At 35.2% G+C, this 16,409-nt stretch overlaps 1 protein-coding gene across 17 annotated transcripts in view; it reads left to right on the forward strand.

Moving 5' to 3' along the window:
- ICE2 (interactor of little elongation complex ELL subunit 2) overlaps positions 1–16,409 on the forward strand; it is a 65,601-nt gene that overhangs the window by 18,620 nt on the left and 30,572 nt on the right. For 11 of the 17 annotated variants that reach the window (XM_045449545.1, XM_045449547.1, XM_045449544.1 and 8 more), the window contains 7 exons: positions 3,556–3,693; positions 4,282–4,398; positions 4,573–4,732; positions 5,606–5,787; positions 11,989–12,030; positions 13,393–14,374; positions 15,429–15,604. In XM_045449545.1, the coding sequence (XP_045305501.1) occupies positions 3,556–3,693; positions 4,282–4,398; positions 4,573–4,732; positions 5,606–5,787; positions 11,989–12,030; positions 13,393–14,374; positions 15,429–15,604 (1,797 nt within the window). The remainder of the gene's footprint in view (positions 1–3,555; positions 3,694–4,281; positions 4,399–4,572; positions 4,733–5,605; positions 5,788–11,988; positions 12,031–13,392; positions 14,375–15,428; positions 15,605–16,409) is intronic. The other 6 variants (XM_045449556.1, XM_045449554.1, XM_045449553.1 and 3 more) reach the window with 1 other exon arrangement.

Raw genomic sequence — 16,409 nt, forward strand, 5'->3', positions numbered from 1 at the left:
GGCAAGAAATGAAGAAGAGGCCTAGAGCTTCTATGCCCTCTCTATGCACACCACCCTCCCAGTACCACCGTGTGTTCACCAACCTTGGAGCTCTCTGAACCCCATTGTTTAGGGGTTTTTATGGAGGCTTTGTTTCCTAGGCATGATTGAATAAACTATGGGTTGTTGGTGAGTAGGTCAACCTGTAGCCCTGTAATGGGCCTTGGACTTTCCTGGCAAACATCCCCACCCTGAAGTTATCTAGGAGCCATGAGTCATCTCTGTAGCATACAAAAGACCTTCCTTCTTATCACTCAGGAAATTCCAAGGTTTTAGGTGCCCTGTGTCAGAAACCAAGACAAAGACCCAACAGTAGTTCTTATTTTATCACATCCATTAAACAATAACTCTCAAATAGGATTCATCCATGTTATGGCATGTTTCTAAATCTTCTCTTTTAAGGCTGAATACATATTCCATTGTAAGTATTTGGACATTTTTTTATCCATTCATCCATTGATGGACACTTTGGTTACTTGTGCCTTTTCATGAATAATGCTTCTGTGGACACGGATGTACAAATATCTGTTCAAATCTCTGTTTTGTGGGGCGCCTGGGTGGCGCAGTCGGTTAAGTGTCCGACTTCAGCCAGGTCACGATCTTGCGGCCCGTGAGTTCGAGCCCCGCGTCAGGCTCTGGGCTGATGGCTCAGAGCCTGGAGCCTGTTTCCGATTCTGTGTCTCCCTCTCTGCCCCTCCCCCGTTCATGCTCTGTCTCTCTCTGTCCCAAAAATAAATAAACGTTGAAAAAAAAAAAAAAAATCTCTGTTTTGTAAGGCGTAAGTGTAAGAATCACATGTTCAGCTCCTCACCTCACCGGATCTTGCCACAGGTGGAGGCATTTGCCCTCGAGCCACCTCAGTTTTCATGGGTTTTCTTACTGCTCACTGCTCCTGTTTCTTTTCGCTCTAGGTGTTTGGGGGTTATTTATTTACTTAGGGTCCTTGAGATTCTTTTTGCTTTGTACCAAGTCCAATAATGCATAAAAATTGTTAGCTTTGATTTATCTCGTATCTAGTGGGATTTGGGTAGAAGTCCTCTTCAAAATACCGATCCTACCATACTGCCAGAAGTAGTGTCCTTTAAATTTTTAAGTTTCAAACATGTATGATACTATGTTTTTCCTTTCTGGCCCAAAATAAAATTAGGGAGCTGAATCATTTTCACCTTTCTTTGTAATGATAAATCTGTATTGTGTACATGTATATGCTTTTGGTGTATTTAGTTTTCAAGATATTTAGAGTGTTAAATAACATTCAGAGGTTGGGTGATGGGAAATAGCCTGAATCTCTTAACCTCATAGCTGTTTTTCAAAGACAAATAAATTATTAAAGCGTCTTAAATGTATCAAATAATGATTCTTTAGTTGCTTAGTACCTACCAGTTATGAAATACCTTTAATAATATATAGTAATGGGGGCACCTCAACTGGCTCATTTGGAAGAGCATGTGATTCTTGATCTCACGATTGTGAGTTCGAGTCCCACATTGGGTGTGGAGATTACTAAAAAAACAAAACACTTAAAAAAAAAATGGGGTGCCTGGGTAGCTCAGTAGGTTAATCATCCCAACTCTTGATTTCAGTTCAGGTCATGATCCCAGGGTGGGATTGAGCCCCGTGTCAGGCTCTGCTGAGCCTGGAGCCTGGTTAAGATTTTCTTTCTCTGTCCTTCTTTCCAGCTTGTCCTCTCTATCCCTCTCTCTCAGATAATAATAACAGCAGCAACAATAATACATAGTAATCTATCTCGTTATAGGAGTAAAACTGTGTTAGATTTTCTGTGACTCTCTCTCTCCCTAATTAGTGAATTCAGTAAAACCCTGTGAAACATCCAGTAGAGTTTTACCAAGAAAGATGTGCCAGTGAATATCCAAGTAGAATAGTTTCTGTGTCTTACAGTTCTTATATATTGCTTACCTTCGCACGTATGTTCAACTTCTTATAATGACTGCCATAAGATGGGAATGTTAGGGGTGGAAGTTAACTAATATAAATAAAGAACAAAGATTTTATGCAAATTTCACTTTGCAGTTGACTAGGATTTTTAAAAACAAACAGAATTTTTCCATATTAACCCACATCTGCCTTAGTTGCAAGTATATCCTGAATAAAATATCAAAGTCAGCATTGAAAAGCATGGATTGAGGGAGAAAATGTGAAAGACGGGGCAGTAAGAATTAAATAAGAGGAGAAGGGGATATGAAACTAGATGAAAAGGTAGACTAGAGTAAAGTTATTGATTTGTAACTTGGACAAATTTCATAAATGTCTGAAGTGAAAGAGGATATGAAGATATTACAAAGATATGCTTATTGCTAATGACTCTTATGATGTAAAATATATTCTAAAAGGTTCAGATTAGATTAACAGGAGAAAAAAACTAAGTTTCTTAGAAGATGATATACATGTGTTTTGTGGGTTTTTTAAAAAATACTTATTTTTGAGAGAAAGTGAGCGCATGTATAAGAGCAGGGGAGGAGCAGAGAGAGAGGGGGACAGAGGGTCTAAAGCGGGCTTTGTGCTGATAGTAGACAGCCCAATGTAGGGCTCGAGCTCACAAACCATGAGATCATGATCTGAGCTGCAGTTGGACCCTTAATCAATTTAGACACCCAGGCACCCCTATGTACATACGTTTTTTAATTATAACCCCACTCCCACCCGAAAGTGCTGTGCATGTTTGAGTTATTTACATGTTATCACAATTGTCATACATTCTGCTTGAGTAAAGATGTGAATTTTATTTCCTTGTTGATCATATTTCCTGGTAAGTTATTAGTATTTTGAAAAGTTTGGAAAGAAGAAAATACTAAATACTCCATCATTTATAACTTTTGTTAATTTACTTAGTTCTTAAAGTTTTTTTATTTATTTTGAGAGAGAGAGTGGTAAGGAGGGGCAGAGAGAAGGAGAGACAGAATCCTCCGCAGGTTCTGTCCTCTCAGTGCAGAGCCTGATGCGGGGCTCAAACCCATGAACTGAGATCATGACCTGAGCCTGAGATCAAGAGTCAAATGCTTAACTGAGTGAGCCACCCAGAAACCCCTGTTATTTATTTGTTTAGGTTGTAGATTATAGTGGTCTGTGAGATAACTACTTTGTTAATTTATTGTGCTTGGGAATCATTAGTGTATTAAACTTATTTATTTCTAATTAGTCATATAACTGCTTTTATGGAAGGAAAGTGTGTTGAAATTTTCATGTGACTTTATTTCCTTGACAGTTTCTTAAATAGCACAGAAAATATGATGCATCTTTTCTATTTTTAAATTTTAATACAGTTGCTAATTTTAATATTTTTAAATATCAACTTTTAAGAAATTAGGTTAAAAAGAATTATGAAAAATAAGACATTAACTAAAGGAATATACATTATGCTTTGATTATTGGAAGTTTGATTAATGAGATGAATTTAATATTTCAATGAACAATTATAGAGTCACATGTAACTAAGTTATTTTTGTTTTATTGCAGACGTATGATACAAATGATTGTCTCTTAATTTCTATTCCCTAGAAAATTTTAAAAGCTTGCATTGAACAAGTGAAAAAGTATCCAGAGTTCTATACTCTCCATGAAGTCACCAGCTTAATGGGATTCTTCCCATTCAGAATAGAGATGGGATTAAAGTTAGAAAAAACTCTTCTCGCATTGGTAAGGTTTACCAATGAAAGTATAAACTTATTTTTGTCTGAAACATCATCTGTATTTCACAGACAATATTTACGTTTAAATTTTGAACAATAATGAGATAGAACTTTTAAAATATGCAATACAAATGGGTCTTCTTTATTTTGTGGATAACAGTCCTTGATATTTTTTAAAATGTCACTACTAACTTTATTTCGTGATTTTCTTTTCATTCCCACCTTTTGTAATGTTCCTAAATGCAAAGAAGGTAACCTTTTTTCTTTTAAAGGTTTTTATTCACAATCATTGGAAGTAAGTATGGGTAAAAAAGGATATTTTAGAGTTTCTGTTCTATTTGTACCTCATTAAATGAGAGGTTAGAATTTAAAGTAAGGAAGATTACATGGCACCCTGGTCGTGGACCTTCTTTGAAAAGAAAAACCCATGTATGCAGGTTTTCCAGCAAAATCATGGAAGTCTTGACTTTGAGAAGGTCCTAAAGTAGAGTGAAGAATTTTAAGTTGAGGGTTTCATATGCTGAAAACAATACTTGTCTTAGGGGAAAAATACGTAAGATACTTACAATAAGACATTCCCTTTTTTCTTACTTAGGGCAGTGTAAAATACGTGAAAACGGTATTTCCCTCAATGCCTGCAAAGTTACAGCTCTCAAAAGATAACATATCTACCACTGAAACACCAGAAAAAACAGCTGCAGCTATGCATTACGTAAGTAGACAAGTGTTTTTGAATTTTCCTAAGTAATCTTCTGTATCTCATAAAGTACATAACCATCTTACTGCTCTAAAGTCCCCTAGTGGAATGTCTCCCTTCTTTTTGGTACTTCCTCGAAGAAATTTCCAATAAATATAATCAAGTAACAAGTTGTATTTTGTTTTTCAGGATATTAGTAAAGATCCAAATGCAGAGAAGCTTGTTTCAAGATATCACCCTCAGATAGCTCTAACTAGTCAATCATTATTTACCTTATTAAATAATCATGGACCAAACTACAGGGAACAGTGGGAAATTCCAGTGTGTATTCAAGTAATACCTGTTGCAGGTTTGTGATTTGCTGTATCAAGTAACGCTCTCAAAAGCGGAGTTGGACCAGTTCTATTTCAACTATCTAAACATAGATGATCATTTGTCAAATTAAAAAATCTTAAGTTTTGATTTAAGGAGAATGTGAATTTTACATTTATACTTAGTAGAACTTTTAAATAGTGCTACTCTAGAATTGATACTCATGCATGAGTTCTTAGGTCTACAGTACCCGTACTCATTTTGTGGGGTGAAAGAGAAAAATAATTACGGTTTAGAGTAGCCAAAAATACATGCAATAATGAGTTTCTTCTTTCACTGAAATGAAAGGAATGCAGAACTTTATTAGATAGCCTCAGATGGGTCAGTTTCCAAGACTTACTTACGTGTCTGGTACTGGAATTCAGAGTGAAAATAGGTCTGTACTTGTAAGCATAGGATAGTCTTTCTTTGGACAGTCAAGTTAATATCTTCTAGAATTAATATTATTTTGTGTAACAATTGTAGTAAATACAGAACTGTATCTAATGAACAAAACTACAGTTTAGAGCTAAATGTAATATATTATCTGTGGTAAAAACTTCGTCACTTTTTGGAACTAGAGTCTTGTACGAACTGAGTAATAATGACAGCAAAAGTATAACAATAAAAAGCAGAAAAGCTTTTTAAAAATCTGTTAGAGAACATTTTTCTAGCCAAATTCTCTCAGCCTTATATCTCTAAAGATCACAAGCTCAAGAGTGGCAAATATATGAGACATGTGCTACCACTTTCCTATCCTATATTGCTTTGTTTGGTGATCTTTCTGCCCTGTATCTTGTTTGTTTGTTTGTTTCTTTTAAATATAACTACTAGAAACTAATCACCCTCTTTTTTCTGTTTCTGTTTTAAGGTTCAAAACCTGTTAAAGTAATTTATATTAATTCACCACTTCCTCAAAAGAAAATGACAATGAGAGAGAGAAATCAAATGTACCATGAAGTTCCATTAAAATTCATGATGTCCAAAAACACATCTGTTCCAGTTTCTGCAGTATTTATGGACAAACCAGAAGATTATATGTCTGAAATGGAAGTATGTAATGCTTGCTTCCTTTTTTTTTTTTTTTTTTTCAAGAAATGTACTTGTTTATCCTTTTGAAGCATAAAGTTTTACCGCAGGTCTTTAAATCTAATAGTTAAAATGCAAGCACTATATTGAAACTTAAAATTGAACCCCAAGTCAAGCTAGACTTTGAGCAACTAATTTAACCTCCCTCAGCCTCAGTTTTCTCCTTTTGTAAAGGAGAGACGATAATACCTACTTCACAAGATTGTTGCAAGGATTAAGTTTGATATTACATGTAAAATGCTGAGCACAGTCTTTAGTGTATATGTACTAAAAACTTAGTGGTGGTGGTAATCATGATAGTGGTTTTATTTAATTGACTTCATTCATATTCAGGAGTTCTTAAGTATGAAAAGGAATAGATGAGTTTGATTGGTGCAGAAAAGTGTTTGGCCAGATTGTTAATTCTTTTCAGTACACTCATGAGCAGCGTGACCTTAGGCAAGCTTTCTAATTTCTTTCTGTATATGGTTTGCTCATCTTCGAAATGGGTTTCATGATAGTACCTAACTCATAAGATTATTTTGGATTAAATGAGTTAATACACATAAAACATTTAGGACAATGCTTGCCTCTCCATAAATAGTACTTTTATTATTTTGTGTCTTTAAAAATATTTTCCATGATTCTTAAAGTAAGACATTCTGTTTAGACAAAACTTTATCCATTCATTTTACAAATATTTATTAAGCAGATACTGTTCTCTGCACTGAGCATACAGCAGTGAATAAAAATAAAGTCTCTTTTTCTCTCACAGCTTACATTAGTGATGGAGGATGCAGATAAAAGCATAGCAAACAAGCAGGTTGTGATAAATCCTATGCAGAAAAATAGAGTAGGTTAAGGGGAAACAGATGGGAATGTGTCTATTTTAAATTGGTGGTCAGGACTTTTCCAATGACAAGAAATATGAACAGAGACCCGAATAAAGTGAGAGAGCAAACAAAATTGGAAAATAAAATTGAAAAATGTTTTTTATTTTATTTATACCTAAGAGCTCATACTATCTTGAGGATATTGGCCTTCTGTCTTTCATATTTGTTTATATGTTTTTCTCTGACATTTGCCTTTAATATATTTATGGTGTAATATCATAAAGCACTTCCAACATTTCTTAAGTTTTCTTCTTATACATTTTTTAAATATTTTCTTACTGTTTATTTTTGAAAGGGAGAGAGAACATGAGCGGGGAAGGGGCAGAGAGAGAGAGGGAGACACAGAATCCAAAGTGGGCTCCAGGCTCTGAGCTGACAGCACAGAGCCCAACACGGGGCTCAAATTCATGAGCAGTGAGATCATGACCTAAGCCGAAGTCAGAGGCTTAACGGATTGAGCCACCCAGGTGTCCCTCTTTTTACACATTTTTAAATCTACCTTATACTTGGTGTGAGGTGAGTGTCAGGAAGTAACAAGTGCTGTGAAGAAACATGAAGTAGGTTAAGAGGAAAAAAAAAGTAACAATAATTTCTTTCTGTGATAACAAACCAAGTATTTTGGACCTTTATCATTATTGATAACAATGAAAACCGCTGGACACAATATAAAATTTTCTTTCTTAGCATCATCAAAGAGCTAACAAGACAGTGAGGAATTACAGGGCTGAGATACTAGAGAAGACCAACATCCAGAGAACTAAGTCTGTCACTCAGAGAGTCATTTTTGCCCTGAAAGTTATCTGCCAGTTTTGAAGAGGCAGCAAAAAATGAACTTTGTTTTTGTCAGGATCACAGGACTAGGGTAAAAAAGCCAGAGTTTAGTTTTCTACCAAGAGCTTGAACCCTACAGGGCTGCACCCCAGGAGCAAGAGTCAACTAGAAATAAATTCACCTTCTCAGAGATTGTAGCCCGAGTTCTCAGGCCTTCAACTTGGATTCAAATGCTTTTGGATTGCTAGTGTCTCTAGACACCTAGTAAGAGCAAATAAAAATAATTCTTAAAGAAACATAATGTCATTTTGGGCCTCAAATTATTTCTACCACTAACTTTTTAAATAAAGCATCAAGAAAACATTTAAAGATAACTGAACCCACAAGGAGAATAGGTACTATGAGCAAGAACCATCAGAAACAATGACCATAGAAATAGACTGAAAAATAGATCCTACAGTTATCAGTCACAGATTATTAGCCAACTCTGTTTAACATACAGCATTCAAAGAAATTAAAGCCATGCTTGAAAATTTTGGTGAGGAACTAGAAACTTTTGAAAGAGATTTGAAAAAGAACTAAAGAAAAAATTTTAAACTGAAAAATATAGTAAGTGCAGTTAAGAATTTTCTAAGTGGGGTTATTAGCTCATTAGATGAAGCTGAAAGGAGAATTGATAAACTGGAAGATGAGTCTGAAAAGACTATCCATAATAAAGCACGGACAACAGAAAGAAAATAGGGAGAATAGAGCAAGAAATATAGAGGATATAGTGAGACCATTTAACACATGTAGTTCTACCCAGAAAGATATTGTAACAGAGATAATTGGACCAAAGCAATAGTGGGAAACAAAAAACCTCTTAAAAGCCACCAGAAAAACAAAAGGCACATTACTTGTACAGGACTGAGAGTTAGACTGGCAAGTAATTTGCAGTAACAACAAGGGAAACCAGAAGACACTGGGAACAATATATTGTGCTAAAATAACCCCTACACTAAAATTACCTAACCCATGAAAATATCCATAAATAAAAAAATCAAAGATATTTTCAGATAAAAATTGACTTTGCTACCAGCAGATCGCCTCTGTTGGATGTTCTTCAGGCACAAGGACAATAATCCCAGACAGAAGGAGCATGGTAAAAGATGCAGGAGGGAATGAAGAAAAACAAAAGTGAAAATAATGTGGATAGGCTCTAATCTGTAGGTGAGTACAGGGACACTCAGGAAATTAAGAGAGTTGTGGGATGACCTGGGCCCTAAAAACTCTAGAAACTAACCAACTAAAGTTCTTTCCCAGACAAAAGCCTTCATTCAGGCTAGTAGTACAGTCCATATTGAGCATAACAAGGACATTAAAGGTAAGGAAAAGAAGTTTTTCTGTAGCTGAGGACGAGGGGAATAGAGAAAGCAGATTTCAGAATGTACTTAAGATTTTATACACACACACACACACACACACACACACACACTTATATACATACATACATACATTCATTCGTACATACTTTGTAGAGGAGTGAAACGTGAGCTTAGAGCCATGAAGCTCAGAAAGCTGACTTGGCCTGCCCTCACACGGGATTGTCCAGGAACAGGAGAATCCATCCAATTTAAAGAGGAACAACAGAAGAAGATTGTTGATGGAAGCTCTTACAAAGGTATTCCAAGAAAAAAAGATAATTGCTATAACATTTCTACAATCATCTGAAGAAAGATGTACCCACAAAACATGAAATGGGTTCATCCTTTACTATAAAAATCTCAATTCCAAAAATGTAGCTCAGAAGTACATGAGGAGGGGTGCCTGGCTGGCTCAGTCAGTAGTGCGTATGTCTCTTGATCTTGGGGTTATAAGTTTGAGCCCCACTTTGGGTGTAGAGATTACTTAAACATAAAATCTTAAAAAGAAAAAAAGTACACTAGGAAAAGAGCAAAATGTATATGCAAAGTATTCATTCCAGCACTATTTGTAGTAGCAAAAGACTGGAAACCATCCACATGTCCCTTAAAAGGGTTTTGATTAAATAAACTGTATGTCTTCGACAGTATACTGTGCAGCTATTGAAAGGAGTGAAAAAACTATAGACAGGAATCTACAGAGTGATACCCAAGACATATTGTTAAGTGAAAAACGCAAAGAAGACGACATTTTGTGTAATATACTACTATTTATTTATGAATGGGGAAATGCAAATATATACACACATAAACTGACTTGCTTATATTAAAAAGAATAAAAATCCTGCATATAATAAACCTAAAACTGGGAGAAGTATGGAACAAAGTAGGGGAAGCAGGATATCAACTAAATGTACTTTGTTTTACACTTCTGACTTTTGAATCACTTTTGTTTTATATGTCTGTAAAACGAATTTTTAGGATGTTATAAAAGCGAACCTAAGCTGAAATGAAACAAATTAATCCACAGTATATCAAGTTAGTAGTTTAACCACTCAGTGAATTATTTTAAATGATTTGAAACTCATTAATTTGACCATACATCCCAAAAGATTTATATCCTAAGTTCAAAAAGAGCTGCCAAAAAATCTTAAACTGCATTTAGTAACCATATTGTTAGTAATGATACTACTTTTGTGATTTTGAGCATGTTAGATAATTTCCATGGTTCCTTTATATTAGGAACCAAGAATTTTGGAGATACGAGAGATAGTAAATGCCAATCAAAGAAGTTAAGTAAAAGCCCTGTAATAACATTGGAATAGTATCAAAAACATGCCAGAGCCACTGAAAGGTTTTCTGTTGACCAGAGATGTGTCAGTTTGACATGACAAAGAATGGCTGCAATGGAATAAAACATAGAAAATATGTTAAAACCCATGAATTCATAATGATAGTTTTTTAAAAAGTACTAGTCACCTTTGGAGGGTGTTAGTGCATAAAGTCATGCTAAAAACTGGTTTAAAAAATACCAGATATTTGTCTTGCCTTTCCAGTGCAATCTATATTTAGGGTAATGATAGAATGTGATTGTCACCATTTTTCAGCTAATAAAATAGTGAATGAATCTAAACAGTGATCATCAGGGCACCTGGGTAGCTCAGTCGGTTGGGCGTCCAACTGGATTTTGGTTTAGGTCACGATCTCACAGTTAGTGGGTTCGAGCCCTGTGCCAGGCTCTGTGCTGACAGCACGAAGCCTGCTTGGCATTCTCTCTCTCCCTTTCTCTCTCTCTCTCTCCGCCCCCCCCCCCTCACACACACACACACACACACACACACACACTAAATAAACTTGTGAACAGTGATCATCAGTGATGGCTGCTAAAATTGATCAGTGAGGTGTTTCATAGTGGGTAGATTAAGTTGAGGACCCTTGATGACTCGATAGATCAATTATAGTATCACAAAAAGAAAGACAACCAGAGACATTATTAGCCTCCTGATTGAAGTAGAAAGTACACAATACTACCATATTCAGGTTAAAAACAACAACAAAAAACTGCCCGAGGGGCACCTAGGGACTCATTCGGTTAATCATCCAACTCTTGATTTCAGCTCAGGTCATGATCTCACATTTGGTGAGTTTGAGCCCCATGTGAGGCTCTCTTCTAACTGCTTGCAGAATCTGCTTGAGCCTCTCTTTTTCTCTCTCTCTGCCCCTCCCCCGCTTGTGCCTGCTTGTGGGCACGCAAGTTCTCTCTCAAAAACAAATAAATAAACATTTTTTTTAAATTAAAAAAAAAAAATTGTACCTGAATCTAATCAAGCTACTAGGTTGTTTTAATAGGAAATTTAAGGGATAGAAGAATGTGTTAAGTGACATCAGGGAGATGTAGAAGTTAAAACCCAGAATTAGAAATTTTTGTAGGATAACTAATTTGTTTTTTTTCTACAAATATCTGGTGATGTGGGAGTTGGCAGAGTATGGGAGAGAGGCATTTGACAAATCAAAATTGACAGATATGTCAACCAAATACAGTGTAGGGATCTTGATCCTGATTCCAGTTAACAATTGTAAAAGACATTTATCAGGCTGGGTAATTTTAACACTGATTAGCTATTTTATGACATTAAGAAATTATTAATTTTTATTGATATAATTAATGATATGTTTTAGAGAAGAATCCTTTTACAGCTACATACTGAAGTATTTACAGATAAATGATATTTAAAATTTTATCTAAGTTTGTTCTATTAGAGATGAGACCATTGTTTTTCAGTTCATTGATTTTTGTTTTATAGTTACTAAATTTCTTCACTTTATTATTATGATTATAATAGTATTATTTTTCTATATCTTGAAAAGGCTGTGAATGATATTTCCTATTTTTAATGTCTAGTGTTCTATTTTTTGTTGCTTTTTAACTATTCTGCAATTATTTTAATTCTTTTATCCAATAATTGGGAATGTTTTTTAATGTCTAGGTGCTTGGGTTTATTGTTGTTTATTTACATTTTTCTTAATGATTTCCAATTTTATTTCCTTCTAAACAGAGAGTAAGATCTTAGCAGATTCTGCTTTGTGCTATATTGATGTTTTCTTTGTATGTTAATTTATAGTCCATCTTTGGAAATGCCCCTTGGATTCTTGGGAGGGAAAAGGTATATCTTTGCAGTCTGTGTATATGTTTTCAGTCATTCATACATCATTTAATATTATATGTACTTTCTATATCCCTGTTTTTACTTAGAAATAGTATATTATTGACCAAGTACAATTGTATTTCTGTCAGATTGTCCTTTTATTTTTCAATTTTGACTCCATATTTTGAAGTTATTTGGCATGTGAAAAATCATTATTAATGGATTTCATCTTTTTTCAACATAGGATTCCTTTTTCTGTCTAATGTTTTTTGCACTGAATTCTGCTTTGTTGAACACTTAATATTGCTATCTCTTATCTCTGTTTCTTGATGTTTGTCCCATTGTTTTGTTTTTAACCTTGCTGTGTAAGAATGCCTCATGTAAACAGCATACGGTTTACTTTTTACTTTTTTGCTAAATCTGGTGGCCTATTTTAATAAGAGCTACCGTTTACTGAGAAGCTCCTTACTATGTACCAGGGACTATGGTAAGAAACTTTTTATATACAAGTTCTCATTTAATCCTTAGAACAAATCCAAGAAGATGATCCTCTTATCACTATTTAGAGATGAAGAAATTGAGGTTCACAGAAGTTGAATAATTGATATAAGTTGTTCTTTCTTACTACATGATTACTGTCAGAATATTTCTCTCTCAGATCCTAACCTGTATGGCTAGTGGGTATGTATAGCTTGTAACCAATTTTTTATCGTATTTATCTAAAGTCCTTTGCCAGATTGAGGAGAGATCTATTGCTACTTGGGGAGAGGACAGTTTATTTTTGAATAAATTAGACATGTTTATAGTTTTTCCGTTACCAAAACAATACATGAAAAACTATAACCTCAATGATTTGATGTCCCAGAATACAATAAAATCATTTCCTGTCCATATTAGAAGAGTTGTTTTCTCTGAGTAGGTGTAGAAAGTCACTGTTGATGTTAGGGATACATTGGAGGCTGGTGACGCTTCCCCAGCTGCGGTAGAAAGCAGCTTCCTCATAGGGGCAAAGAGGCTTTCCTCCTGGTCACCTCATTACAGTGTATATACAGTGGGTATCAGTGAAAATCCTTTGCATTTCTGTTTGGCCCCACATTTGTTCTTTGTGGTTCTCTTTTCGATGAGTGGAAATTCCTTTTGTGGTGTGGGGGTTAAAAAATTTGTCTTTGTTTCATCAACATTTCAGTAGGAAAGTAAGGTTGAATCAGTTAGTTGGTAGTAGTTTATCATCCTCTTAAGCAAGAACCTTTCAAAGCCATTAGACATTTCTTTCTCCTTTTAAAGAGCATGAACTATCTATGTGATGTGTAGAGGCATTAAGAGATAGGTGAGGACTGCCCTGGAATATCTATTAATAGTTTACCTATATGTTTTCTTAAGATGTCTTATGAAGTTAATGAGTGCCGAAAAATTGAGACCCTTGAAAATTTGGACCTGGATTTTGATGGTGACGTCACAGAACTTGAAACTTTTGGAGTAAACACCACCAAACCATCAAAGTCACCAAGTCCAGCAAGCACTTACACAGTACCCAACACAACAGATACCCCCACAGCTCCCAGCACAGCAACCACATCTGTGGCACCAACTGCTCCAGACATTTCTGCTCATTCTAGAAGTTTATCTCAGATTCTGATGGAACAGTTGCAAAAGGAGAAACAGCTCATGACTGGTATGGATGGTGGCCCTGAAGAGTGCAAAAATAAAGATGATCAGGGATATGTACCATGTGGTGAAAAGGCATCAAATCCTGAGAAGTCTTTGGTGCAAGATAGTGACTTGAAAATGTCTGATTCCTTACAGTTAGAAAGTTCTACAGAAATTGAAACCTCTAATAAAAATGATATAGCTACTGATACAGTATATGCCCCTGAAAAACTAAATATTCTAGAGAACACAGACAATTCTGTTACATCAGAAGCAGTGAGAAGTGAAGATGTAATTCTTTGCAATAGTGATACAGATGAAGACTGTTTAATCATTGACACAGAGTGTCAAAATAATAGTAATGGAAAGACAGCCGATGTGAATTCTAATTTAAATTCTAAACCAGCTAGCCCCAATTCTTCTTCCACACAGGCTTCTGTAGGAAACCAGACTAATGCTACTTGTAGTCCTGAAGAGTCATGTGTTTTAAAAAAACCTATCAAACGAGTATATAAAAAATTTGATCCAGTTGGAGAAATTTTAAAAATGCAGGATGAACTCCTAAAGCCAATTTCCAGAAAAATACCTGAATTGCCCTTAATGAATTTGGAAAATTCTAAACAAACTCCACCTTCTGAACAATCCTCTGCTCCTTCAGATGCCTCTAGTTGGCCAAAATCTGTTTGGCCTTCTGCGTTTCAGAAGCCAAAAGGACGTAAGTAAATATTTACAAAGACCTTTGTATTAACTGTTTTGCCTCTTCCTTATCCTTCAGTTTTTCTCCCGCATTCCCTCACTTTCTCTGTTATAATCTGTCTCATATATAAATACATATATATATATATATACATATATATATATATGTATGTATATATATATATATATATATATATATTTTTTTTTTTTTTTTTTTGAGAGGGAGAGTGCAGGGGAGGGACAGAAGAAGGGAGAGAGAGAGAGAAAGGGAGGGAGGGAGGGAGGGAGAGAACATATTAAGCAGGCTCCACTTCAAGCACGGAACCTGACACATGCAGCTTGGTGTCACAACCATGAGATCATGACCTGAGCCGAAATCAAGAGTCACATGCTCAGCTGACTGAGGCACCCAGGCACCCCCTGTCTCATAATCTTTACATCATCATTGAGATTTCATTTTTCAGTGTACTGTTTATCCAACATGTACAGTGGCTACTGTAGCTGCAGGTGATATGGCTCACTGGAATGATGAAGGGGAAGTGATCAAAAATAATCATTGACGTTTATGAGTTCAAAATTTACTAATTTGTGGTGTCAGACCGGACTTTTATACTTTTTCACATTCTGAGATAGATACAAAGTTGCATCTCAGCTCTGCCTGAAAAGTCTTCCCAGAGTTGTTAAAAGGCCATATTTTTGGTCTTCTTTCTCCTCTGTTGTTTGGTGGGAGGAGGAGGAGGGTTGATGTAAAAAAATGTTTTCAGTTGAAAAGCAGGTTAGGGAAAATGACATCACTTTTTTTAAAACTTTTTTTCTTCTTGCTTCATATGTTGTTTCACTAATTTAACGTTAGTGTTAATGAAGGTAGTAAAAGTTTTGACTTCAGCTCTTGGCTGCAGTTCCTGTAAAAGTAAACAGAAATGGTACTAGTGTGAATGTTCAACTCAGAGAAATAGAAAGTAAAGTTGATAGAAACCTAAAATTAGATAATGGAATTATTTTATTTTGAATTATGATGGATAAAGAGCTAATGTATTTTAAAATAAAAATGAGAAATATATTTATTTTTAAAGGATTGCCATATGAACTTCAGGACTATGTTGAAGATACAACAGAATATGTAGCTCCGCAGGAAGGAAATTTTGTTTACAAGTTATTTAGCCTGCAAGACCTGTTGTTACTTGTGCGATGCAGTGTCCAGAGGATAGAGACCAGACCGCGTTCTAAAAAACGGAAGAAAATCAGAAGAGTAAGTTGTTACCTCGGGAGTTAGGATGTGGTAGTATAAGTAGATAATCAGCAAATATTTAACATGCCATTGTTATGAAGTTTAATTTTAAATTGTTGGTCACTCTAGAATTTTTCCAGGTTGAGCTGAGGCTTTTTGTTTATTGTTTTTTTAGTAAAATACTGAAAGCACTTTTAATAAGGGAAAATGGAAAGTGTTAAATATAAAATTCATGAATGCTCATAACATTCTTGCATGGAATTTATAAACTTTATGAAAAATGGCACCATCGTAGATTTGACCTAGGCTGGCACATAGATTCCTGCTTTCTGTGAATTTGGAGTTCCATTATGACTTACTAGCCCCTTTCTCTCTTACTTTGGGGATCTTCTTGACTCATTTTAGAAGTACCACATCTTGACAGGTGCGCTTTCACACACATTTGAAGTCTTCCCAGAGTTGTTAAAAGGCCACATTTTTGGTCTTCTTTTTCCTCGGTTGTTTTTTTTTTGGTGGGGGGAGGAGGAGGGTTGATGTGAAAATTTTTTTTCAGTTAAGAAGTTCTTACTACAGTTTGAGTAATTGGTTCTTAAATAGTTTTCCGTATTTGATATTTGAAGTTGTCTTTGAGATTAGTTTGGTTTTTGTGTGATCACTGAATTCTGGTAAAGAGGAGCCTCTATATTATAACTGATTATAGTGATGTCTTTCATTTTTACATCAGAGAATTTTTTCCGTTGTGTACATTTGTCATTTTGTGTGTGTGTGTATTTTTTTTAATTTTGATGTCTCTGTCTCTTGCTTTCTAACCTACCTCCTAATAAGA

The sequence above is a fragment of the Leopardus geoffroyi genome, chromosome B3 (assembly GCF_018350155.1).
Source record: "Leopardus geoffroyi isolate Oge1 chromosome B3, O.geoffroyi_Oge1_pat1.0, whole genome shotgun sequence".
In the NCBI taxonomy this organism is placed as follows: domain Eukaryota; kingdom Metazoa; phylum Chordata; class Mammalia; order Carnivora; family Felidae; genus Leopardus; species Leopardus geoffroyi.